Source organism: Rhinoraja longicauda, chromosome 8, assembly GCF_053455715.1.
Source record: "Rhinoraja longicauda isolate Sanriku21f chromosome 8, sRhiLon1.1, whole genome shotgun sequence".
Taxonomy (NCBI): domain Eukaryota; kingdom Metazoa; phylum Chordata; class Chondrichthyes; order Rajiformes; family Arhynchobatidae; genus Rhinoraja; species Rhinoraja longicauda.
Genome location: NC_135960.1, coordinates 45,486,759 through 45,513,200, shown reverse-complemented (window position 1 = coordinate 45,513,200; position 26,442 = coordinate 45,486,759). Strand labels below are relative to the sequence as shown.

Genomic DNA, 26,442 nt, shown 5'->3' with positions numbered 1-26,442 from the left:
GGTGTACAGTAAATCTTTGGAATAGGCAGGGTGAGAGTCCAGGTGTAGTTTACTTCCCCTTTGACTATAAACCCATTGACTCCCACACTTCCGTGGACTACACCTCCTACCACCCTGCCTCTTGCAAAGCCACCATCCCATGAATCTTAAGAAGAGTCCCGACTCGAAACATCACAACCCGTAATCTCAAGAGATGCTGCCTGACCCTCCAGCACTTGTGTCTTTGTTAATCCACAATGTTTCTTCCTTAGGAAATCAAGTCAATTGTGGAAACATTCATCCTGGCATGTTTGAGTTTATGTTCTACATCAATGAAGGTTTTAACTGTTCATTTAGATTTAGATTTAGATTGAGAGATACAGCGCGGAAACAGGCCCTTCGGCCCACCAAGTCCGCGCCGCCCAGCGATCCCCGCACATTAACACTATCCTACACACACTAGGGACAATTTTTCAATTTTTAAAAAAACATTTTACCCAGTCAATTAACCTACATACCTATACGTCTTTGGAGTGTGGGAGGAAACCAAAGATCTCGGAGAAAACCCACGCAGGTCACGGGGAGAACGTACAAACTCCGTACAGACGGCGCCCATAGTCAGGATCGAACCTGAGTCTCAGGCGCTGCATTCGCTGTAAGGCAGCAACTCTACCGCTGTGCCGCCCGTATTATTACAGGCGGCACGGTGCATGCCCTGTAATTACAGTTGAAGCTTGTTTGTGTCTTCAACAGTTACAAAAGTGACCCAGCATAATTCTACTTCCAACATTAAATCTGTAGTCATTCAGGGCAGAATTACAAACTACATTTAAAAGGCACATGCATCTGTGTACCTTTTAAATCTATTGAAGGATTCTACCCACACTACTTCACCACACTTCTGTCTTCTTCTTTGTGAAGCAGCCACAGCCAGACATAAAAGCAGCTTTTTTAAACGACTAGTAGTTCTACTCAATAACCAAAGTCTGTAGTCTCTTTTTTGCTCCGGTTTACTTTCACCCACATGTTTAGACCGTAATGTTGTATCCTTATTGTTTTGATGTGGTTATGCTTTATTCTTAATTGTTAACTGTTTGTTTGTGTTGTCATTTGTGAGCAGAGCACCAAGGCACATTCCTTGTATATGCACATACCTGGCCAATAAACTTATCCATTATCATTATCATTATCTTTTCTGTTTCTATCCTCAATCCTTTCTTCGAATTACTTGACATCTGCCCTTGCCTTAATTTTTGTCACTTCTAATAGACCGCTGTTGCGGAACAGCTCAGAAGGTTCATACTTGCCATTCATACATTGCGAGAACCGTTCAAGTTTTTAAAAAATCTTAAAACTGTCAACTTTGTTTCTTTTAGAAATAATTTTCATGTGTCAAGATGATGGATTGAAAGAACAAGAACTGTATTTAAATAGAGCACAAAGGAACACTTCTGGTGTTCTGCAAGGCCCACTTCTGTGACCTATACCAGTTCTTAGAATTGGCACGGTAGTTGTGCCTTCTGCCTGAATCATTTAAATGGCATTTCGTAGAACTGGGATGAATGTGTTGAACTTGGAGCATCTATCAATTTAACAACCTGGCGTTTTTTTAAACCGAAATATAAATTTGAATATTTCTTTTTAGAACACCCTTTCTTACATAATTATTATTGTAAAATCAATTTCTGAAGTGAAGATTAGGTGTGTTGCTGTTCATATTCAGTTTTGAATTTGTATTGTACTCGGTGTCTAGTACAGTAAAATCATGATCAATCCTCCCTTTTGCTGTCTGGTATCTCAACAATGTTCTCAACTTAAGATGAGCATTTATCAATGTATTTGGTGATCATTTCTATTTATATTTAACCTTTCGTTTCTGATTGCTAAAAGCAAGGTGGTTCATATTTGCACATACTTGTGGTTAAATGCTGGGATTCATTAAATAGTAGTTCTTAGTCTTGGCAAAGAATTTAATTTATTCTGCCTCTGCTGGTTTGAAAATCTTGATCTCAAAGATGAAAAGGCCAATTGTTAACAAATTTTAGTATCCAATCCTTGCTGCTATGAAATTATAGTGAATTGTTCTATTCCTTAATAAAGATGCTCTTCTTTATTGATATCAAAAGTCGTTTTTAATTGTCAGATGTACAAAAACAGAATAATAAAATGTTTACTTGCAGCAGCATAACAGGTCTGTAAACACAATGCACACAGATAATATATAATAAACTAAAATTCAATAAATTAATAACCACAATACCAGTCCAAAACTATAGAACCCTAAAGTCATTAGTGCAACCAAAGACGGTCCATAGAGGTTCATAGTTGAGGTTAGCATTGTGCAGTGTTCAAGAGCCTGATAGTTGTTGGAAAGAATCTATTCCTGAACTGGGTAATCATGGTTTTCACACACCTTTACCTTCTTGCTGATTTCTTGGGACTTTTTCTTAATGACAGAGGAAAGACAGAAGCCGACAAAGCAGAATTCTTCTTACGATGATGATGCATGTACTAGACTACTTGCTATGTCAGATAGGCAAAGAATATCAGTTAACAGGAGTCAAGAATATTGAATTGGCAGATGTACCAACAATGGAACATTTAAATTCTTACTTGTAGCAGTGTATCATGCCTGCAAACAGAATACTCATAGATAACATATAATAAACAAAAAAATCCAATAAATTAATAACCCTAATGCAAAAAAAAAAAATCCAAGTCCCTCGTGGAACCAAAAATAATCCATAATCATAGGTTAGCATTTTATTGTGTTCAGGAACCTGATGATTACTGGGAATAAGCTGTTCCATCCACTAGGTGGCGCCGCAATGGCAGCCTCGCCTACAGTCTGCCTTTTTCAGCTTTTTTGTTATTTTTAGTGTGTTTAAAAAGTATGTGTTAATGTTCTCTGGTTTGTTTTATGTGGGTCGGGCTAAACAAAAGAAACCATTTTTCAATTTCTTACCTTGCCAGAGATGCGATTGTTTTCCGTTTCATATCTCCGGTCGTTCTGCGGCCCAACTTTGTGGAGCTGGATGCCTTGCTCGGGACTGACTTTGAGCCCCACCACGGGGACATCGTGGACTTGCCATCAAAGCGTGCGATCCCCTGCTTGGGATCGACACACCAACCGCGGCCTGCGGAATTTAACATCGAGGAGCTCACAGTCTCGAGTAGAGACCGATGTCGGGAGCTCCAAAGCCGCACGAGGTTCGACTGGCCCCGACCAGGGGTAGATTGCCCAGCGCGGGGGAGCCGAGATTCCCCCCCCCCCGCCCCCCGATGCAGGAGCTTGATCGCCCCGAAGAGGAAAGCCCGACTGCCAGCTAAGGGAGTCAAGATCGTCCCGTCAACAGAAGGTTCGAGGCCCCCGACCACTGGAGGACAAAGAAGGGAAGAGATTGAACTTTTTTTTCGCCTTCCATCACATTGAGGAATGTGGAGGAGTCACTGTGGTGGATGTTCATGCTAAAATGTATTTTGTGTGTTCTGTTGCTTATTATTGGTATGATTGCATGGCAAATGAAATTCCTCGTATGTTGCAAAACATACTTGGCTAATAAAGTAGGATTATGATTATGATGATTATGATTCTTGAACCTGTCGGACACATTGTCAGACTCCCTTATCTTCCACATGGTTTTTGCAAGACGAGAAAATGGCTAGGATGGTGTGGGTCTTTGATGATGCTGGCTGCCTTTTTGAGGCAGCATCTCTTATAGATCCTCTCAATGGTGGGAGCGGGTCAGTACCTGTAATGTACTGGGCAGTGTCCACCACTTTCTGTAATCTCTTTCGTCCCTGGGTGTTCGAGTTGCCGAACCAGACCATGATGCATGATGTAATGAGAAAAACAGGAAAATAAATTTAAGAAAAATGAAATCTCAAGTGCTGTGGGGTTTAGGAATTGATGGTGAAAGTAATTGTTCCTGGTTTGAAACGCAAATGAGAGAGTTACATTGAACCTGAAATATCATCAGTTTGCCAAGTTGGCTTTCAAATTCACAGACCCTTCCTGTTTATCCAAAGTTAAAAAAATGCCTATCACAAAAATAAAAAACATCACAAAATAAAATATTTTGAAAATTTGAAAATGAAAGAAAAAGTATATCAGATGAGGAAGGAAAAAATAAAATTTAAGTTCAAGAAGGTAACCATTTAAAGGCATGGTGAGAATTGAGGTGCTTGGTTCACTAGTAAGTTGATCGTCATAGAAATCTGGATGCATGACACTAAAATTAAAACTATTGTAGTTTGAGAGAAATAGGGTTTGTCTGTTTTATGGAACAGGAAGGAGGTGCTGGAAACAGTAACAGCATCTGTTCGGAGACTGAATCTGATTTCCAATTAATTAGAAGGTGTTTTCAAATCATCAAAACTATTTTTAATCATTGGCCATTCGCAAAGTGTGTCACGGTTTAACGTTCCCTTTCCCAACTGCGTTAGTTATGGAGAAAGGGTCCTCTTGCAACCCAGCATAATTGCACACTGGAGTCCTCCATTAGGTTTAGTCTTCTGGAAGGCTCAGATGCATTTAAGGAATTTTGGGAAGCCACCTCAGATAGAAGGAAGCCAGGAAGGAAGATGTGGAACATTAATATTAAAGTTATAGAGTCATACTGCAGAAAAAGACCATTCGGCCCAACTTACCCATGCACACCAAAATGTCCCTTCTACGTTAGCCCTCCTGCACTCATTTGGCCCATATCCCTCCTTTCCTATCCATGTACCTGTCCAAATGCCTTTTAACTGTTCCTCTACTACCACCTCTGGCAGCTTGTTCTATATACCCACCATTCCTCTGTGTGGTAAAAGTTGCCCCTCAGCTTCCTACTAAATCTTTCCCCTCCCACTTTTAACCTATGTCCTCTGTTTCTTGATTTCCCTACTCTGGGTAAAAGACTGTGCATTTGCCCTATCTATTCTCATGATCTTGTACACCTGTCTATAAAATATTCCCTCTATCTTCCTGGGCTCCAAGGAATAAAGTCCTTATGTTTCATGGTCTTTTTCCCAGAATTATTTTTCATTTTTGCACTGCTATGGGTATGCAGCAAGAATATCTCAGAGTGCATGTAGTGGTCTGCCGTGCAGGCAATGCACCAAATATCTAGAATTGCTTGGAAAACTGCTTAGTTTAGTTTAGAGTTGCAGTGCCGAAAGAGGCCCTTCGGCCCACCAAGTCCACACTGACCAGCGATCTCCGCACATTAACACACTCTAGGACAATTTTACATTTTTATGCCAAGCCAATTAACCTACAAATCTGTACCCCTTTGGAGTGTGGGAGGAAACCAAAGATCTCGGAGAAAACTCACGTGGTCACAGAGAGAATACAAACTCCATACAGACAGTACCCGTAGTCAGGATTAAGCCAGGGGCTCTGGTGCTGTAAGGCAAGAGCTCTACTGCTACGCCGTCGTGTTTCCCAGAAATTATAGTTGGATGAAAGATGTGTGGACAAGAAAAGGCCAGTTGTAATGGATATTTTCACAATCTGTAAATTTCCACAGTGTGGGAACGAATAAAGGAATATATTATTATTATTACAATCTTTTGTAACGTTTCAGAAGGTTAGTTATCAAAAAGGTCACTTGCTCTATTTGAAGTATCAGTGTCATTTGAAGTATAGGTGTCATCAAATTCAAACTTGTTACTAGTAAGAAGCTTATTTATAAATTTCTTAAGCAGGGGATTCATAAAAATTATGGAATATTATGCTACAGGAAATGATTGAAGCAGAGAAGTTTCCAGGGAAAAGTGGATGAAGATTTGAAATGTGAAGAAACAGTGCTATGGGAAGAGAGTGGAATCAAATGTTATGGGTTTTAGATTGATCAAGAAAAGAGCTGGCACAAACATAATGAGCCAACTATTGTCCCCTTTTATTAAAACTTTCTTTGATTATGTAAATAAGGTATATGGATGGGGGGGACACTGGCACAGCGGTAGAGTTGCTGCCTTACAGAGCCAGAGACCTGGGTTCAATCCTGACTCTTGGTGCTGTCTACGGAGTCTGTACGTTCTCCCTGTGATCCCGTGGATTTTCTCCAGGTGCTCCGGTTTCCTCCCACAATCCAAACACGTGCAGGTTTGGAGGTTAATTGTCTTTGATAAAATTGTCCCGAGTGTATAGGATAATGTTAGTGCTGGTTGATGTGGACTCAGTGGTCCGGTGTTTCTGCGCTGTATCTCTAAAATATAAAGTCTAGAGATAAGAATTTGGTATACACCATTTGGTTGCTGATGTCTTGGATATCTTCTGGGGGATAACATGTAGACATTGAATAGTTTGGTTTAATTTACTGATGACATTTTTGATTATGTTGGCATGGTTAACAAAAGAGAGAGATCAGACATGTCTAAGGTATTTATTCACAAAATGCTGGAGTAACTCAGCAGGTCAGGCAGCATCTCAGGAAAGAAGGAATGGGTGACGTTTCGGGTCGAGACCCTTCTTCAGACTGAAGAAGGGTCTCGACCCGAAACGTCACCCATTCCTTCTCTCCTGAGATGCTGCCTGACCTGCTGATTTACTCCAGCATTTTGTGAATAAATACCTTCGATTTGTACCAGCTTCTGCAGTTATTTTCCTACACGATCAGACATGTCTGGTACTACATAACATTATAATTTCCATTTTTTAACACGTGAGTCACTAAATGGATAAACCGAATTTACACAGGTAGATATTTGATATTTACTTGGTGATCTGATTTGGTTTATTTTCAGATCTGATTTGCTTCATTTTCAAACTAGACGACCAAAGGGAACTTTCTTGCCAGTTAGTTAGTATCTGAGGTTCAATCAGATAAGGTTCAGGTTTTGTGAATACTGTTAAATTGTGTCATTAAGGTGCTGGGTAGTGCAGCCTGTATGAATCAGTGATGGGTGCATCTTGCATTAAATTCTGTTCCGGTATGAAAATCATCCTTACAATTTAATGGTTTCTTTTGTTTAAAGTCAAATTGAAAGTACATGAATTTGTACTCTGGTATTTGTGATAAATGAGCATTAAATATTTGAAGAGCTTTTTTGTTTAAGTGGCCTGTAAGACATCTTGAGGTATATTTTGTTCACAGCTGTTACACCTAAGGGATGTTGGTGCATTTTCACAAGCTGTAGCTCGGGCTGTTCTTGTAAAGGCTCCCACATCCCTCATTGGGATGCAGAAGAAGGAAGCTGCTGTTAGCTGCAGTAAGGATTATTCATGTTAGATCAGTGGGATCATTTACGCCATTGTTTTAACCGCAGGTATTGGCAAATCAGATTTTTGACAGATGTGACAGGGCAACTTTCTAATGTGGCATTCTTTCTGAGCATTCAACCAAGTGCTTATTGAGGTAATCAAATACCTACTGTTAAGTTATTATGTGCCATTAGTTGCTGTACAAAACCACAACTTATGTCTATTATTTGTCCATCCTATTGAGAGAATGATCACAGTTTTCTTTTGCATTAAAAAAATCATTCAACAATTGATTGATTTTGGATTTTGTTTGGTTTAATTTCCTAATATGTAATCAAGCAACTGTTGGTTTGTATAAAATACGAGTTTTGCGAACTGGTGCTTGAGTGCGGCTCTTAAATATTATAACTATTTTGAATACTAATTGAATTATAAATATAAATTTTAAGGTCAAAATGTGACTATCAAATTTGGTTTTCATTTGAAAATCACTTTCTTTGCCTATTTGAAACAAATTATTTCAGCTGTGGTGATATATAAAGCAAAAAAAGAAATGAGTCAATGAGTTTGTCTTCATGAAACTATTTGGTGGTTAGAAACGTGTGTTTTTTTTTTGTATTTCCAGGGCCCACCGACTGATGCCCCAGCTGTGGACACAGCAGAACAAGTCTACATCTCTTCCCTCGCTCTGCTAAAGGTAAGTTTAAATTTGCTGGCTCTTTGATCATAATTAATAATGTAATTCAGAATTTAATAAGATTAAGCCTTTCTCTATCTTGGTCTTTTAAATAAATATTACAGCTCTTTGGTGTTTCAATTGCTTAGCTTTCTGTTTGCATTCGAAACAGTGCCTGGTGTCCTTAAATGATGCTTAATTGAGACATGCAAAGGTAGTGAGGAAACAACAAGTCGTCGATTTAGTGTTATGTGGTGGTGTTTAACACCTTCTAAAACATCGTGCTATCTTACCAAGTTGAAAAATACTGAGATGTAATATTCTTGATGTCTTTTGGGGGTGTGCAGATGTTGAAACATGGACGAGCTGGTGTTCCAATGGAAGTGATGGGTCTTATGCTCGGTGAATTCGTCGATGACTATACAGTCCGTGTTATTGATGTTTTTGCTATGCCTCAGTCAGGCACGGTGAGCAATACTTTTATCTCCTTTATCTGAATTAAATGATCAATTATCTGTTGATGATTTTGTCCAAAGCTCAATTGATAGATATATTATTTTACCTGCCTGTAAAGACTTTGCCTTTTTATTTTTCTTTACTTAGGGTGTTAGTGTTGAAGCTGTTGATCCTGTGTTTCAAGCCAAAATGCTGGACATGTTAAAGCAGACAGGCAGGTAGGATACATGATCAAAGTGATCACCAGAAATCCCTGCTTAAAATATCCTTTTTTAAATTAATTTTTCATATGTGCAATTGAATTAAATTTATTTGTCGTCGGTGTATAAATATTTGTGTTTATATCTCTGAAGTTGATATTTTATTTAGCATCTTTTTGTAGTTTCATTTTATACCTATCAACAGTTGTCGTATGCTTGTTCAAATACCTTCACTGTGAAAAAGCTTAAAAATTAATGTTAACAAAAGGCTCAGCAGCACTGCAGAATAGTGTAAATTGCTTCTTGACTGAGTTCCTGGTCCCACTGCTGCTTTAATTGATATTTGAAGGGTGGATATTTACTCTCAAGTGCTGAAAGGGTAAAAACTGGCTCAGGGAAGGTGTGGTAACAGGGTGAAAAATTGAAAGCATGATCTACCACTGCTAATACACATCTTTTTTAATGATAGCGCTTGTATGACACACTTTTTTCACTTCCACACCATCATAAATGTATGTTGAATGAGTTCCCATTTTTCATACTTTATCATGTTATCATGTGCGTGTTGTCCTTTTTGTTGAGCTTAATTTATTTTTTGCCTTCTTTGCTCATAGCAGTATTTGGCCTTTTATTTTCTAAATAAAAACACTCAACCATTTGCTCTGTTTTAGGCCTGAAATGGTTGTTGGCTGGTACCATAGTCACCCTGGCTTTGGATGCTGGCTTTCAGGAGTTGACATCAACACGCAGCAGAGCTTTGAAGCCCTGTCAGAGCGAGCTGTTGCCGTAGTAGTGGATCCTATTCAGAGTGTAAAGGGGAAGGTATGATCAGATTCTTCACAAATATGCTGTTTATCCGACATTAAATCTTCCGTTTGTAAAATACATACCATATATTATTTTATTTAAAGTACTGAAAATGCTCTAATGCCCATTCTTGGTTAATGCTGTGAAGAATGTTAAGTATAAGAGATTAATGTGAGCTGAGCCTTATTAACCGATAATTTACCTTGAAGTTTTACTATCACAAGTATGCATTAAATTTTCACTTCATGGTATTTTTAATTATTGAGATCCATTTACATTTCTTGACTTCTAATTAGAGTAAACCAACATTGAATCATTAGAGGCATGAAGTAGAACTTTGAGCCCTCAATAAATATACCTCCTTGGGGTACAAATGAAGAATTTAGCTTTATTTTTTTACAGATTTTATAAAGAAGATTGAATTATGAAATGATTTGTTTCCCTTGTTAATTATGAAGCTAACCATAAAGAACCATTGCATGAGGGTGTATTAATTTTCCTTTTTTGTTTTAAAACAATGTTGACTAGCAGAGATACGCCACAATCAGAAAGAATGGTTCTGGAGCCCAAAAAATATATAATATAATATAAATTTCCCAAATTGATTGTAAGTTAAAAAGGACTGCACGTTCTTATGCCCATTTTACTGAACTCATTCCAATATATAAAGATAGTTTTTAACTTTGACAATATTACTATGGAGATTTGAGTCCCTATACCATCAACACTCGAGTCTGATGATTGTTAAACTAATGTAGTACCTTGCAAATAATAAAGACTGACGTAGCATGATAATAGCTTGCTGAGTATATAATGAATATCCAGGTTATAATACCTTCCAGAATTAATTGTAAATTTTGAATGTTAAGTGACCACTTCCAATCATTTCTGCTACTTTAATATACCTGCAAGCTAGATAATTGGGAATGTTTAACATTTCCAGTTAGATGATTGAACCGCAGTTTGGGGTACAATTCACCTTTGTTGCAGTGTGTTCTTTCTGTTATTGTTCTGTTCCTTTCTTTTTTATTCTCTTCTGGCCCCATATGCCATTTTCCCATTTCCTGTCTCATGACAGCAGGGAGCAGGTCTATTATCACCTTCTCAGAGCTGTCTGCAAATGTGAGAGGCAATTCGATTTTGCTCTACCACAGGGAGGGTATGTTATAAAGAGAGCAGAATGTAAAGAAATTGACTAGGCGGATTACTGGCTTAAACCACTGCTGAGTAGTCTTGTTGCAGCATGTATGGCCATTCTGATGAGGAAGTTAATGAAGTCATTATTAATAATTTGTCATTTTAGTTACTGGAGGTAAATGTACTTATTACATTTTATGACTAATTTTATCATAGCATGACAGTCATTAATCTTCTGCAAGATACTGCACTAAATTTTTGAAAGGCAATATGTGTAAAGGACATTAGATGTTTTTTAAATGTACTTTTACTTTTCAAAAGTAGCTGCTGAGTTCTCCATTCAGAACAAAAGTATTTGATATCCTATTGTGAGAAGATGCATTTGTACCTTTGAGGCATTGTGCACTGGGTTAAATGCATCATTTATTATTATTAACATCAATATAATATACATTTTCCATTATGGAGAGCCATTTTTTCTCCTTTACAAATTGGTTTAATTTGCTTGCTAATTACAAGACATACACACCATGCACTGTCCCCGCCTTTGTCACAGAAATATCAAAATGGGAGTTATATACTTCTAACATTTGGCTATGTAGATTCTGAATCTGATTTGTAAGATGCTTGACATGATGTAAAACTTTGTCAATTGCACAGATTGGAATTATCTTGCAGGTTGATTAATTGGATGTTGTGCAGATGTGCTTGTGGTTTTCCAGTGTGATTTTTTTTTCCCCATTTAAATATTGCATTCAATTCTGTTTGGCCAGTGTTCATTTTTGTTTTTTATTTGGATTGGATGTTCGCTTTTTGAGGTGAAATATAATAAACCTTTCTTTCCATTCATGGAATAGCAAAGGGAATAGGAAGGGAAGCCAAGAAGAGCTCAGCCTATAACACCAAGGAGGAATTGCTAGTCAAATTGATTATCTCGATAAGACTTTGACCATGATATACTGCTGAGGAATTCATGGGATACCTAGCATTTGCATAACATTTTCAAATTTGATATGCAAACAGATTCAGAGTGCTTTTTATCAACAAATCAGCCTTATTATAATTTACAATATACCCAGGTCACATAATACATGTAGCCCTTACAAAAATAGATTTGAATTTCTTGCAATTTTCACATTGCCTTGTTTTATAAAATTTGTCTTTATGTCTGTTTTGACATGATCATAATAATTTTTGAAAACTTGGTTTGATTAGCTTTTATAAATGCTACTTGGTTCAGTAGTGCAAAGCCAGGTTTATAACCAGTATTACTGTTGCTTCAAACTTCATCAATCCCTGCCATGGGATGCAAATAAGTCCCACTTGAACAGGACAAAATGGTCACAATTACCAGCTGAGAATAATAAAAAAAACATTGAGGAAGTTTAGTTTAGTTTTGTTTAGAGATACAGCAGGGAAACAGACCATCGGCCCACTGCGCTAACCAGCAATTACCCATGCACTAGTTCTATGTTATCCAAGTTTTGCATCCCACACACTAGGGGCAATTTACTGAGGACCAATTAACCTACAAATCTGCACGTCTTTGGAATGTGGGATGAAACCAGAGCACGCGGAGAAAGCCCACGCGGTCACAGGGAGAACATACAAACTCTGCACAGAGAGCACCCGTAGTCAGGATCGAACTTGGGTCCCTGGCGCTGCAAGGCAGTAACTACTGCTGCGCCACTATGCCACCCCAATTAACCTATGTTCTCTGGTTCTTGAGGTTGGACATAGGTTTAGAGGTCCAAACACAGTGAAAATGGGAGTAACCTAGGTAGGCAGCACGGTCAGCACGGTCGAGTTGGGCGGAAAGGCTTACCTCCATGCTCAATAATTCCTTGATTCTAACGGTGCCACCTAAGTGACAATTGTACACGGGTGTAGTTCAAGATACTTACATAGTATTCATTTATGAAGGACATAACAGCTACCTCTGATCATGTTCTCACTTGATGGTTCCAGACATAATATCCAGCAGGAAGCAATAGGAAAGCAAGAAGGAGCCAGAACCACTATTGATTTTTTGTTTTAATCCCTCCATAACTAAGAAACAGAATTGGCAACTGCAGTATCCCAAGTTTTCTACTGCCGAAGATAGTCACAAAAAGCTGGAATAACTCAGTGGGACAGGCAGCATCTCTGGAGAGAAGGAATGGATGACGTTTCAGGTCGAGATCCTGCCGAGTTCAGACCAGGGAGTGAACCAGGTATCTTCTGTGTGATTTGGCATAAATCATACAAAATGGCATAACCAATACAAATGATTTTAATAAAATGGAATCACTAATTTGGAATCTGCATTTTTATTCAATTTTCCATCAAATTGCCCTTAATTAAACTTTCAAAATTAACTCAGACTGCAAAATAAAATTTGGAATAATATCAATGTAGAATACATGCAGAACACTTCACCTTCAGCAGTTAGTCATGGAGTTATAGAGCAGGGAGGCAGGTCCTTCGGCACAACTCTACCATGCTGATCACGGTGCCTACCTGAGCAACTCTCATTTGCAAATGCTGGCAAATGGGACTAGCTTAGATCAGGAACTTGGTCAACACGGACGAGTTGGGCCAAAGGGCCTGTTTCCGTGCTGTATGAATTTATGACTCTATCCATGTACCTGCCTAAATGTCTTTTAAATATTGCAATTGTACCCCCTTCTATAGCTTCCTCTGGCAGCTCAATCCATATACCCATTACTCTCTGTGAAGAAATAGTTGCCGTTCAGGTCGCTTTTAAATCTTCTAGTTCTCACCTCAAACTCTAGTTTTTGTGTCCTCTACCCCAGAATAGAGACTGTGACCATTTGTCTTATCTTTGCCCCTCATGATTTTATATACCGCTATAAGGTCACTCCTCCCTTTCCTGTTACAGGGAAAAATGACTCACCCAAACCAGCTTCTCAAGGCCTCCAGTACTTGCAACAAACTGGTGAATCTTTTCTGCATCCTTTTCAGATTAATGACATCCTTCCTGCAGCAGAGCTTCCAGAACTGCACAAAATGCGCCGTGTGATCTCACCTACGACTTGTACAGTTGGAACGATGTCCACTCCTGTAGTCTATGCACTGTCGAGTAAAGGCAAACACCACCTTTACCACCCTGTCTACCTATCTCCCACTTTCAGGGAACTATGTGCCTCTTCCCCTAGATCTCTTTATTCTCCAACACTCTCCACAACTCTACTGTGTGCATCTAGCCCTGGTTTAACATCAAATTGCAACACCTTTCAATTGTCCGAATAAAATTCCATCTGTCATTTGGCCCTCTCGTTGTAATTTAAGATAACCCTCTTCACTGTCTATTATACCACCAATTTTGCAAAATGTCTAACCATGTTAACACAATGGCCATCCAAATCATTTATATAGATGACAAACAACAGTGGACTCAGCTCCAATCCATGTACCACACCACTGGTCACAGGCCTCCAACCTGGACAAACAACCATTCATGACCACCCCTTACACCATGCTAATTTTCTATCCAATTTACTAGTACACTCTGGATCCCATCTGAACTAACCTTTCAGACAAACCTATCGTGTGGGACTTTGTCAAAGGCCTTGCTGCAGTCCATGCAGACAACGTCCACTACAATTCTTTTCAAAAAACTCAATCAAATTCATGAGATACAATTTTCCACGCACAAAGCCATGCTGATTATGCCTTTTCAAATACTGCTGGATCCTGTCTTTCAGAATACCCCCTATTAATTCTCCCACTGCTGAATATAGGGTCACTAGCCAAAAGTTTCCCAGCTTGTCCCTGCCGCTCATTTTAAACAAAGGCAACATTAGCCACCCTGAAGTCTCAGGGTACCTCACATGTGACTAAAGATGATGTACATATCTCTGCCAAAGTCTCTGCACTTTACTCCCTAGCTTTCCATAGTGCCCCAGGATACACTTGGTCAGGACACAGGGATTTATCCACCTTAATATGCTTTAAGATCACCTGCACCTCATCTTTAGTGATGCACATATGCTCCAAGACATTACAGAATCTTCTTTATCTTATTTTCCTTAGCTATGTCCTGTCGTGTTTTTGCTCTCTTGACTGCCTTCTTATAAGTGCACACTCGCATCTCTTATACTCAAGGGTTTCTGTTGATCCCAGCTGCCTTTACCTGTCATACTTCACTCCTATCCTAGAGCGTCACAGCGAAGCAGCACAAGAGACCCAGGTTCCATCCTGACATCGGATGCTGTCAATGTAGAGTTTGCATGTTCGCCCTATGTCTGTGTGGGTTTCCGCTGGGTGCTCCGGTTTCCTCCCACATCCCAAAGATGTGTGGGTTTGTAGGTTCATTGGTCTCTGCCTCAGTAGGCAGTGGAGGCCAATTCTCTGGATGCTATCAAGAGAGAGTTAGATAGAGCTCTTAATGATAGCGGAGTCAGGGGGTATGGGGAGAGGGCAGGAACAGGGTACTGATTGTGGATGATCAGCCATGATCACATTGAATGGTGGTGCTGGCTCGAAGGGCCGAATGGCCTCCTCATGCACCTATTGTCTATTGAGTCGGCACGTATCTGGCGTAGACAAAGTAACAAAGTTACCTATTGTCTATTGTCTCTGTAAATTGCCCCTAGTGTGCAGGAAGTGGATGAGAAAGCCGGATAAGATAGAACTGGTGTGAACGGGTGATTGATGGTTGGTGTGGACTCCATGGGACAATGGGCCTGTTTCCATGCTGTATCTCTCATCTGTAACAGGAACAGCTGTCCCTGAACACTCCCTTTCAAACTTTTGAAACCTTCTCATTAGCCAATCCTCCCTTTAACTCCAAATAGCCTCTCACAATCAGACGTTGCAACTTTCTGTCTCCAAAGCTGTTAGAATCCTTCTCGAGAGTTCAGTCATGGAAAGAGCCTAGCTCTGATGGTGCACCTGGCCATGTTCTCACACCTGTATGGAACAATTGGCTGGAATTTTCATGGTCGTCTTCAAATAGGTTTTCACCAATTTTGCAAAATCATCCATAATACCGATGTGGAGGAAGGAACTGCAGATGCTGGTTTACACCGAAGATAGACACAAAATGATGGAGTAACTCAGCGGATCAGGCGGCATCTCTGGATAAATGGAATAGATGATGTTTCGGATTTGAGAAGGGTTCTGTCCTGAAACATCACCTCTTCCTTTTCTCTAGAGATGTTGCCTGACCTGCTGAGTTACTCCAGCTATTTGTGTCTATCCATAATACTGATGCCCATGAAGTGCAAGATGACATTCCTCAACAATCACCGAACAGGGGCATTTGTGTCCATTATGATGAAGTGTTTGGATATGAGCAAATCAATTTGTCCTCAGTAATGACCTGAACCTGCTTCAATTTGTCAATCACTACAACAGGTTGACAGTTGATGTGACCTCGCTGGATCACCACTTTGCGCTTGACCATGTGGCCAATAGGAACACCTACATCAGGCTGTTCGTTGACTACAGTTCGACGTTCAACACCATCGTCCCTTCCAAACTCATCGCAAACTCAGGGAACTGGAGCTGTGCTCCTCTCTAAGCAACTCAATCCTTGACTTCCTCGGCAGCAGACCTCAATTCATACAGATCGGCAACACCTCCTCCTTGCTGAGATCATCAGCACAGGCCACCTTCGGGTTGTATTCTCAGTTCCTTGCTCTACTTTCTCTATTCCAATAACCGTGTCGCCAGATACGGCTCCAATTGTGAATCTGCTGACTATACCACCTTCTTTGGACGAATAGTGGGTGAAGACGGGTAAATGGGTTAGAGTGCAGGAAGGAGATTGACAGTCTGGTTGAGTGGTGCCAGAACAACAATCAAGATCGTGGCTGCCTGTTGACTTCAGGATCACAAAGCAAGGGACCGTACATCAGTCTTTATTGGTGGGATGGCATGGAGAGAGTCAACAAGTTCCCGGGCATACAAACCTCTGATGATCTTCCCTGGGCACAGCACACTGATGCAAACGCAAAGAAAACTCACCAACCCCTCAGCTTCCTTAGACGTTTGAGGAGCTCTAGCACATTGCTGAATATTCATCAAACCCGTATAGGTATATGGTGGAGAGCATACTGACATCACAACCTGCTTAAGAATGAAAGAGGCTATAGGACGTGTTGAACAATGCCCGATCTTTTGCGGGTACTGACCTCCCTACTATTGAAGGGATCTACAAGAAGCAAAGCCTCAAGAAGGCAGCTGATATCAACAAAGAGCCACACCACCATGGCCGTGCTCTCTTCCCACTGCTATCATCAGGAAGAAGGTACGAGCCCGAGAACCGTTACCACCAGGTGCCTCCCGGGACACAGAGGTGGTCAAGTGAGGAGAGAGACATCTGCTGCAACTTGGCGCTTACCTGGGTTTATCTGGATTGGGGGCACTGCAGCATTTCCAGCATGCGGACTGGACTTTGGACTTTTTCTTTGTAAATGCTGCCAAAATATGGCGACTGTGTATTTGTGGATTGTGCAAAAAGAATTTCACTGTGCTGTGCATATGTGACAATGAAGAACCATTGAAGACCGGCTTCTACCCATTAACCGTCAGCTTCTTGAACCACACTGCACAACCCTACCTCAACCACTTCCACCCTACCAAACCTCTGTAGTCTTTGTCCTGCTGTTGTGCTTTGACCAAGCCAAATTTTGGCGATATTTACATTTATTATCCAAATCGCAAGGGGGGATTATGATGTATGCAAGTAAGGAACAGTTAACTCAGTACGCACTGAAAGTGTTGCGTTTGTGAAGAAAACAAATCTCTCCAATTATTTTCATGTTAAATTCTACATTTGTTAATTGTCATGTAGAATTGCAGTCACTTTCATATAACAATCAGTATTAGTTTAACAAAAGTCTGTTCTGATCAGACTGAAGCATTTTGTAAGCATTTTGAGAGTATTTGTTGCCTCATAATCAAAGGATAACAAAGGCATTGCAACTATGAGGAAGAACTTTTTCAGTCAGAGAGTGGTGAAGGTGTGGAATTCTCTGCCTCAGAAGGCAGTGGAGGCCAGTTCGTTGGATGCTTTCAAGAGAGAGCTGGATAGAGCTCTTAAGGATAGCGGAGTGAGGGGGTATGGGGAGAAGGCAGGAACGGGGTACTGATTGAGAGTGATCAGCCATGATCGCATTGAATGGCGGTGCTGGCTCGAAGGGCTGAATGGCCTACTCCTGCACCTATTGTCTATTGTCTATTGTCTATAAGGTTTTAAATCATGTTCCGTATTTCCTTTATCGAGGGATGTTTATTATTCTTTGAGTTAACAAGATATGATAGTAATAATGTGCTTTCACTTGAACTAATGCAGAGAACTGCAGGCTACTCCAGCATTCCCAGTGAAACCTCTTGGATCCAATGCCAAATTTAGATGATTATTCCCACCTCGCTGCTGCTCCTTTAAAGTTTATAGTAATGGGGACACGAAGCTAAGAAGTCTCTAAGGAAAATACAAGAAATGCACACACTCTTACCCTGAGGAAGGTCTTTTCCTCGGCTAAAATCGATGTTTTATAAATTATTTCACTGTTTAAAAGTCTAAGCTCACAATCACAGTCTTTCAATGATATTCATTTGGCATGAGTCAGTTTCATTTCTGTGTGCTTTTCATCAGAAATCGCCTGAAAAGTAAGATTTCTCTGAATTTTTTATGCTGTGGGCTTACTGAGGACAGATGATGATGTTTTTCACTTCGGGATGCTTGACAGTGCATTGCAGCATAAAAAAATCCAAATGGTCACAAAACCTCGCTGCTCTTTCAAGGTCACACATTTCACTTAATTTTTAAAGTAAACTGCTGCGAACTGAGTAGTCGATAACTGGTCAGTTGTGGGTGATAAAATAAATTTTAGATGGAACATTAGTCTTTCTCCCAGCTTGCCACATTCACATAATGCCTTTTATTATTTTATGTTCTAATTTTTCCTCAGGTTTTGTTTACATTTGTTTACGTTGGGTAGAATTGGAAGAGATTTCTTCTGCTTTATTTTATTTACTCTTTAAATCTTTACAACCTTTGGAAATGTACTCCACATTTTGTCGCGTTACACTGAATACTGAAGATCAGGAAGCTTACTCTTGGAAAATATGCTATTTTTGGCAATGGTAGTACAGAAAAACAAACAAAAAGAAATGTATTTATGACTGACATACAACATCTGCTTCCAGAAATGACAGTTTGTGAAGAAAGCTAACCAAGTCACACTGCTTTAAGCTAATTATATTTGCAAGGTTGTAGTGAGTGCATATATTATGCAAAAGATAGCATTACATAATTGTGATTCAGCCAGTTTGCCTATTACATTGCAATTTATTGATCTTTGTTTGAAAAAAAAAATGCTCCCAGAACAGAAAATGGTGCATGCTAATGTTTATCTTGCTACCAGTAAATTCACAGCAATCATTTCTGAACATCTCTCCAATAAAGATGTGTTAATTACAAATCAGACAAGGTCTTCCATTATATTAAAGCTACTAACAAGAAGACAGCAGGAATCACACATGTAAATAGTATCATCAGCCCCCACTTAGTCCTATATTTTGATCTGTGGATGCTGCTTAGACTAAAGGTGCCATTAAAGTCTAGTTCCATGAAATAGATCGCAGCCTAAGAATCAAATTTATTCAACAAGAAAATAGACCTTTAACATGAATTTAGCAAACCTGAGAAATAAAAATCTATTGGTGTGCCCAGCTACACGCAGTGGTAATCAGCAGCAAAAATCAAAATTTGTTCCTTCCAGACTGAACAGAATTGCCCAATTGGTCTGTTAAGAGCAGATTTTTGTAGTTACAACTTTGAAAACTTAAAAGGTAATTAAAAATAGAAATTCGGTTTGAAAACATTTGGATTTTGAATAGTAAAATATCTCAGTGTTTCTACTACAGTGTCCAGTCACAGTTTATATTTATTTGTGAAGTTCATGAAAGATGAGACCGGCTTTGACTTCATTTGTGCACTTCATTTCCCTTGAACGGCTTGGTCCAGGTTATGTCCAGATTGGAGTGCTCCATGGTTTTGGGGACTTCAAAGAAAATTAAGTGTACAGTGTATTGATTAAAGAGTCTTGATTTGAAAAGTCATGGACATTAAAGGCGATGCAATATTGCAGAAAATGTTTACTAGAAGGCTGACACAAGTACTGGAGAAACTGAGCGGGTCAGGCAACATCTCTGGAGAAAAAGGATGAGTGACGTTTTGGGTTGGAAACCTTCTTCAGACTCTGTCCCTGGTATCTGAAGAAGGGCTCTGACCTGAAGTGCCACCCATCCTTTTTCTCCAGAGATGCTGCCTGACCCACAGAGTTACTCCAGCACTTTGTGTTTATCTTTGGTATATACCAGCATCTGCAGTTCCTTATACATCATTTACCAGAAGGCTGCCTGGATTAGAGAGTATTAGCTATTACGAAAGATTGGACAAACTTAAATTGTTTTTTCTGGAGTGCTGGAAGGATTGAGGGGAGACCTGACAGAAGTATATAAAATTACTAGACCAAGTTGGGCCCAAACCTCTCCTGCATTGGTGTAGCACCCTCTCCTACCCCCCTCCCTCCCCTCCCCCCCTCCCCACTTCCCCTTCCCCCTCTCCATCCCCCTCAACCCCCCTTATCCACCTCCCTCCCTCCCTAGGAGATAGATTTAAACTTTTAAATGTGAATAACTTAAAAAATATAACACCAATTTTAATAAAACTACTTGCTTTACCATTAAAGCGACGACGGTGAGTAAGGTGGGCCTAAAATTGTCAACCTATCGTGTTCCGTTTTGGCTGTAGTTCGATCACAAATAAACAAACAAACGAGAGTTTTAGTATGTAGATGAGAGGTACAGGTAGAGTAGACGGTCAGAACCTTTTTCTCCAGGATGGACGTTAAAGACCAGAGGGCATAGCTTTAAGGTGAGAGGGGCAAAGTTTAAAAAGATGTGCGGGGCAGGTTTTTTCACACAGGGTGGTGCGTGCCTGGAACATGCTGCCAGAGGTGGTGGCAGAGGCCAATATGATACTGCCATTTGAGAGGATTTTGGATAGGCACATGGATATGGAAGAAATGGAGGGATATTGATTTCATGCAGGCAGAGGAGATTAGTTTAATTGGGCATAATGTTCGGTACAGACATTGTTGACTGAAGGCCCTGTTCCTGTGTTGTACTGTACTATGTTCTAAATTGACTGCAGCCTAATAATTAACATGAAGTGCCTTAAATATTCTCTCCTCCCACCCTCAGTACACCATGGCTGCAATCGACAATCTGCAAAATGCACAGCAGCAACTCCCCTTCAACAGCGACCCGCAAATCCTCAATCCTTAGCGCATGGAAAGGTCAGGCAACTGGTGCACGGGAACAACACATTCTTGAAGTTCCCCTCCACAGTTGCATACCAATCTGAGTTGACAATGTGACCTTATTTTTTTAATCCTTTCTCGAAATAAATGCAGATATTTCCTCCTACCTTTATCACATGTAGATAGGGTGGTCAAAAAGGCTTTTGGCACATTGGCTTTCATCAGCATTGAGTATAGAAGTTGGGAGGTAATGGTACAGTTGTATAAGATATTGGTGAGGCCACATTTAGAGTATTGTGTTCAGTTCCGGGCACATGTTATAGCAAAGATGTTGTCAAGCTGGAAAGGGTGCAGAAAAGATTTACGAGGATGTTGCCGGGACTCAATGGCCTGAGCCATAGGGAGAGGTTGAGCAGGCTAGGACTCTTCCTTAGTGCGCAGGAAGATGAGGGGTGATCTTACAGAGGAGTACAAAATGATGAGAGGATTAGACGCCCAGAGTCTTTTGCCCAAAGAATGGGAATTGAGAACCAGAGGACATAGCTTTAAGGTGAGGGAGGAAAGATTTAATAGGAACCTGAGGGATAACTTTTTCACACAAAGGGAGGTAGGTGTATGGAACGAGCTGTCGGAGGAGGTAGTTGAGACAAGGACTATTGCAATGTTTAAGAAACATTTAGATAGGCACATAGATAGGACAGGTTTGGAGGGATATGGGCCAAATGCAGGCTGGTGGGACTAGTGTAGATGGGACATGTTGGCCAGTGTGGGCAAGTTGGGCCATAGGGCCTGTTTCCACATTGTAAGACTCTATGGCACTATGACAGTACCAGTGCCAGAAAGATTACAAGGGTTCAGGGAGGCATCTCACTAGTGGTCTGACCCACTGAGTTACTACAGCACTTGTGTTATAGAGTCATAGAGCCACAATGTGGAAACATGCACCTCGGCCCTACTTCCCCACAAAAGTCACAGATTTTACTAAAACTATTTTTGTTTGCTCTCTTGCTCAGCAGGAGGTTGAGTATTTCGGATAATTAACTTTAATTTGAGAACAGAGTTTAGCAGTCCACACATTAATTCTCACAACCACCATTCTAAGTGCAAACCTGTTAAATCAACTTGATCTTGATAAATAGTTATTGTTGCTTTTTAAACTTAAAATAATAAAGCACACAGTAATTTCTATCACATATCTTTAAATATAAATTTCACCGAATGCGCATTCAAAATATTTTTCAATGTTTTTTATTTGCATCATAATTCCCCAATAAAACCTGAAATAAATTGTTTATCAGTGACTATAAGGAGTTCCATTGGGCCCTTTCTGAAGCACTCTGGTGTAATTAACACCTTGCTTACCTTGTGTTCATCAAAGTGCTGGCCATTAATGAGTCTGTTATAGTAATGTGCTGGAATTCAGGATTATGACTGCTTGGGGAAAGAACAGAATCATTCTTCCAACAAAATTAGCAGTTGCAATACTGTTTTTTTTAAAACCTGAAACATCAGCATTGGTTCGGGACCCTTCTTCAGTTAATACAGCTTTATATTACAGTATTTGACAATACTGCTCACCCCCTCCATGACACACTGGTCAACCTGAAGAGTACCTTCAGCAACACTGGTTCCACCAAGATGCAGTACAGAACGACACAAGAGATCCTTTCTCCCTACGGCTATTTATCCTCCTCAGATAAATAAAGTTCAACCCAATTGTATCGTATAATTAATGCCAATGAAATTATACTGGTATTTTCTAGACTAGAAGATGACAGCATGGTTCCCCCAAGGTCTCTTTACAAAAATATTTATTAATGATATGGGCAAGCACTGTATACATTGGGTATCTGGTAAGGCCAGGGAGGGAACTGCGATTGACCCGGTTTGCTACTTGGGACTAGCGCTGGGTGTATGGGCTGAATGGTTTCCTTCTGTGCATGATTCTGTGGTTGTGGAGGCTAGTTATCACATCTGGACAATTTAGATAGATAGATAGACAGACAGACAGAGCAAGAGGGAGAGAGAGAATAGAGAGAGAAGAGAGAGAGGAGAGAGAGAGAGAGAAAAAAAATATGACCATGGCGACCATCGATCACCTGTTCACACTAGTTTTATGTTATGCTACTTTCTCATCCACTCCCGACACTCTGAAGGCAATTTACAGAGGCTAATTAACGTACAACCCTCAACGATTTTGGGATGTGGGAGGAAACCAGAGCAGCCAGAGAAAACCCATACAGTCACAGGGAGAATGTGCAAACTCCACACAGTCAACCCCAAAGGTCAGGATCAAACCAAAGTATCTGGCATTGTGAGGCATTGGCTCTACCATCTGCAGGACTTTTAATATCTCTGCTAGATCCAGAAGCAGTAAGTGCAGTGAGTTCCAGATTATCATTACTTTCATTTAAAAATCACTATGCCGCAGACAGACATAATCAAGCTTCCCTTATTTTTACCATATTTACACCAGTATTGACCTTGTTTGCCTCTGGCATCTCCTCTCAAGCTTCATTGTTCCAAGAATTACCGCAGGTTCTGCATTGTAATCATCAGAACCATTCTACCGACTTTTTGTCACGCCTTCCTAAGAATCATCACATCTTTTCTAAAAGAATCCATTCAAGACTGCAAGAAATTGCAGAGAATTGTGGACGCAGCACAGACCATCACACAAACTAACCTCCCTTCCATTGACTTCATCTACACTCTACAGGTACAGAGGTACAGAAGTGTGAAAACTCATACCTCCAGATTCTGGAACAGTTTCTGGAGCAACCTTAGAAATACGCCATTTAGTCATTATTCTCTCTTGTCTCTCCTTTCTGTTGAGGTTAATGATTCTACCCCTGTAATAAATTTTATCTGCCATTTATCTGGCCACTTTATTAGGCTACCTGTCCTCCTGTAGCCTACTGCGGTGTTCTTCATTGTTTACAAGCTTTGTGTCATTGTCATATTTAAACATTATACAGTACACACCCATGTCATTAACAAAAGTTTAAAAAAAGCAGTGGCCCCAGAGGAAACAATACTGTCATCCTCCAGTCTAGAAAACACCAGTTTGATTCCAATGGCATTAAACCGTTATTTGGCTTGTTTTAGTGATACAGCACGGAAACAGGCCCTTCGGCCTACTGAGTCTGTGCCAACCAGTTTTCACCTTCTGAAGTGGCACTATCCTACACACTAGGGACAATGGACAATTTACAATAGACTGAAGCCAATTAATCTTCAAACTTGTATGTCTTTGGGATGTAGGAGGAAACCCGAGCACCCAGAGAAAATCCATGTGGTCACAGGGAGAACATATGAACTCCATACAGACAACACAGGGAGACAGGATAGAACCCGGGTCTCTGGCGCTGTATGGCTACAACTCTCCTGCTGCACCACTGTGCCGCCCAGTTGTGTGAGGCATGAGCAAAAATCTTCCAAACCCCTGTGTAAGCAAATTTGCTTTCATCAACCCATCTTTCATTAACCCATTTTATCTCATAAAATGCAACCGGATTAGTTGTAGGTGATTTGTCTTCAATAAATCTTTTGGCACTCCCTTATTGACTCAAAAGGGCTGACCACAGTTATGGGAATCTTTTATAAACAATGCTTATTTCAGTTTTTCCATGCTTGTTGTTTATCAAAGATTCCCGCAACTGTGTCAGGCCTGAAGTTGATGTCCATTCCCCCTTTCGCCATTTTCCTTATCATCTGTCACCTTCTGTAGTATCCACCCTTATTTCCCGAAGCTACTGGGATGCATTGGTTCTGGACCAAATGAGTTGCATATTTTATGCTTAGCCAGCCTTTTTATTATTTTCTCCATATCAATTTCAACACCATCCATCGTTTGTACTACCTCAAAGTGCAGGAGTAACAGCAGTCAGTCTGAAGAACAGACGTGATGCACAACATCACCTATCCATGTTCTCCGGAGATGTTGCCTGATCTGCTGAGTTATCCGAGCACTTTGTTTTTGCTTTGCAAACCAACATCGAAGCAATGGCCAAGAAAGCACACCAACGCCTCTACTTCCTTAGAAGGCTGAGGGAGTTTGGTGTCTCCCCAACAACCCTTACCAACTTTTACAGATGTGTAGAAGAAAGCATTTAGCATCGCCACATGGTTTGGGAAGAGCCCCATCCAAGACCACAAGAAATTGCAGAGTGGCGGACATAGCCCAGACCATCACACAAATCAACCCCCCTTCCATTGATTCCGTGTACACCTCACTCTGCCTCGACAAGGCCATCAGCATAATCAAGAATCAGCTTCACCCTGGTCACTCCCTCTTCTCTGCTTTCCCATCAGGCAAGAGGTACAGAAATGTGAAAATGCATACCTCCAGATTCAGCGACAGTTTCTTCCCATCTGTTTTCAGATGACTGAACCGTCCTCTCACTAGCTAGAGTGCGGTCCTGACCTCCCATCTACCTGGGTAGGAAGGAACTGCAGATGCTGGTTTAAACCAAAGATAGACACAAAAAGCTGGAGTAACTCAGCGAGCCACTTATATACTTTTATGGCACAACCTCAATGCCCCAACTGTCAACAAATTCAACCTATTCCATTTTCCATTATACTAAGAATGACAAGGGTTTAAAAAAAATTAATTCACAAACATTGTCTCAATGAGAGGATAAGATAGATCAACCACGAATGAATAGCAGAGTAGACTTGATGGGCCAAATGTACCCCTCCCAACCCTTCTGAATTTGGCGGAAAGTTTCCGCTTTCTTATTTAATTTCCGCCATTCCGATTTCACCTCACATTTTTCCGCAAAACAGTCGTTAATTGCAATTTGTCAATCCGGCTGCTGGAGGTCGCTCAGGGTTCTGCTAGAAATCCCCCCGCCCTGGAAGTCTCCCTGAAAATGTGGCACCAAGGCTGGGCAAGGCAACCAATCTCAACCTCATCGGGACTTCCATGGCCAATCGGTGAGTTGAATTTGCAATCTGCGGCCGGATCTCTGGAACTCCAGCCCAGCTGGAGCCAGCACATCTATCCCCATAGTCGACTTCCTTGGCCGGCTAGATAAGCCTGCAAAGCTCTGGAACCAAGAGTGCCAGAAAATCAGTGGTGGAACTGTAATGAGTAAATATTAAATTTAAATGCAAGATTATATTACTATATTCATTAATTAAGATGGGGTTAAAATATAAAACACTGCAGAAAAGCCATTTGCCACCTATTTGGGCTGATTATCAATGAATGTGCAAATGTACTTCAACTTCCGTATGCTTAGTCGAGTCGCATATAGCAACTCTTTTTTCATAACTTAGTCATACATTTTATGACCATTGTTCTTTTATTCAATACCAAGAAAATTGGGATGTGTAAGGAAAAGGCAAAATAGAAAAAACAAAACAAAACAATTTTTTCGAAGGTAGACACAAAATGCTGGAGTAACTCAGCAGGTCAGGCAGCATCTCAGGAGAGAAGGAATGGGTGACGTTTCGGGTCGAGACCCTTCTTCAGACAATTTTTTCTTTGTGTTGCAAAAAGTATCTGTTCAATAACCTTTCTATAAATAGCAGAATACACTCATGATAATCCTGACATTGTACATGTAGTCCAAGAACTAGACTGTTGGAAATAATAGTAGATTTTCACACATGAATGTAGCATAACGCGTATGCGCATTTGGCGTGCATACTTTTTTTTTGCTGAAAAGTTGCATTACATGCCATATTATGAATTTTGATGTAAAATTC

At 40.4% G+C, this 26,442-nt stretch overlaps 1 protein-coding gene across 1 annotated transcript in view; it reads left to right on the top strand.

Annotated features, from left to right (window-relative positions):
- The window catches only part of psmd14 (proteasome 26S subunit, non-ATPase 14), an 82,615-nt gene that overhangs the window by 35,407 nt on the left and 20,766 nt on the right, over positions 1-26,442 (top strand). The window contains exons 3-6 of the mRNA XM_078403817.1: positions 7,794-7,865; positions 8,192-8,311; positions 8,448-8,518; positions 9,172-9,322. Coding sequence (XP_078259943.1) covers positions 7,794-7,865; positions 8,192-8,311; positions 8,448-8,518; positions 9,172-9,322 — 414 coding nt within the window. The remainder of the gene's footprint in view (positions 1-7,793; positions 7,866-8,191; positions 8,312-8,447; positions 8,519-9,171; positions 9,323-26,442) is intronic.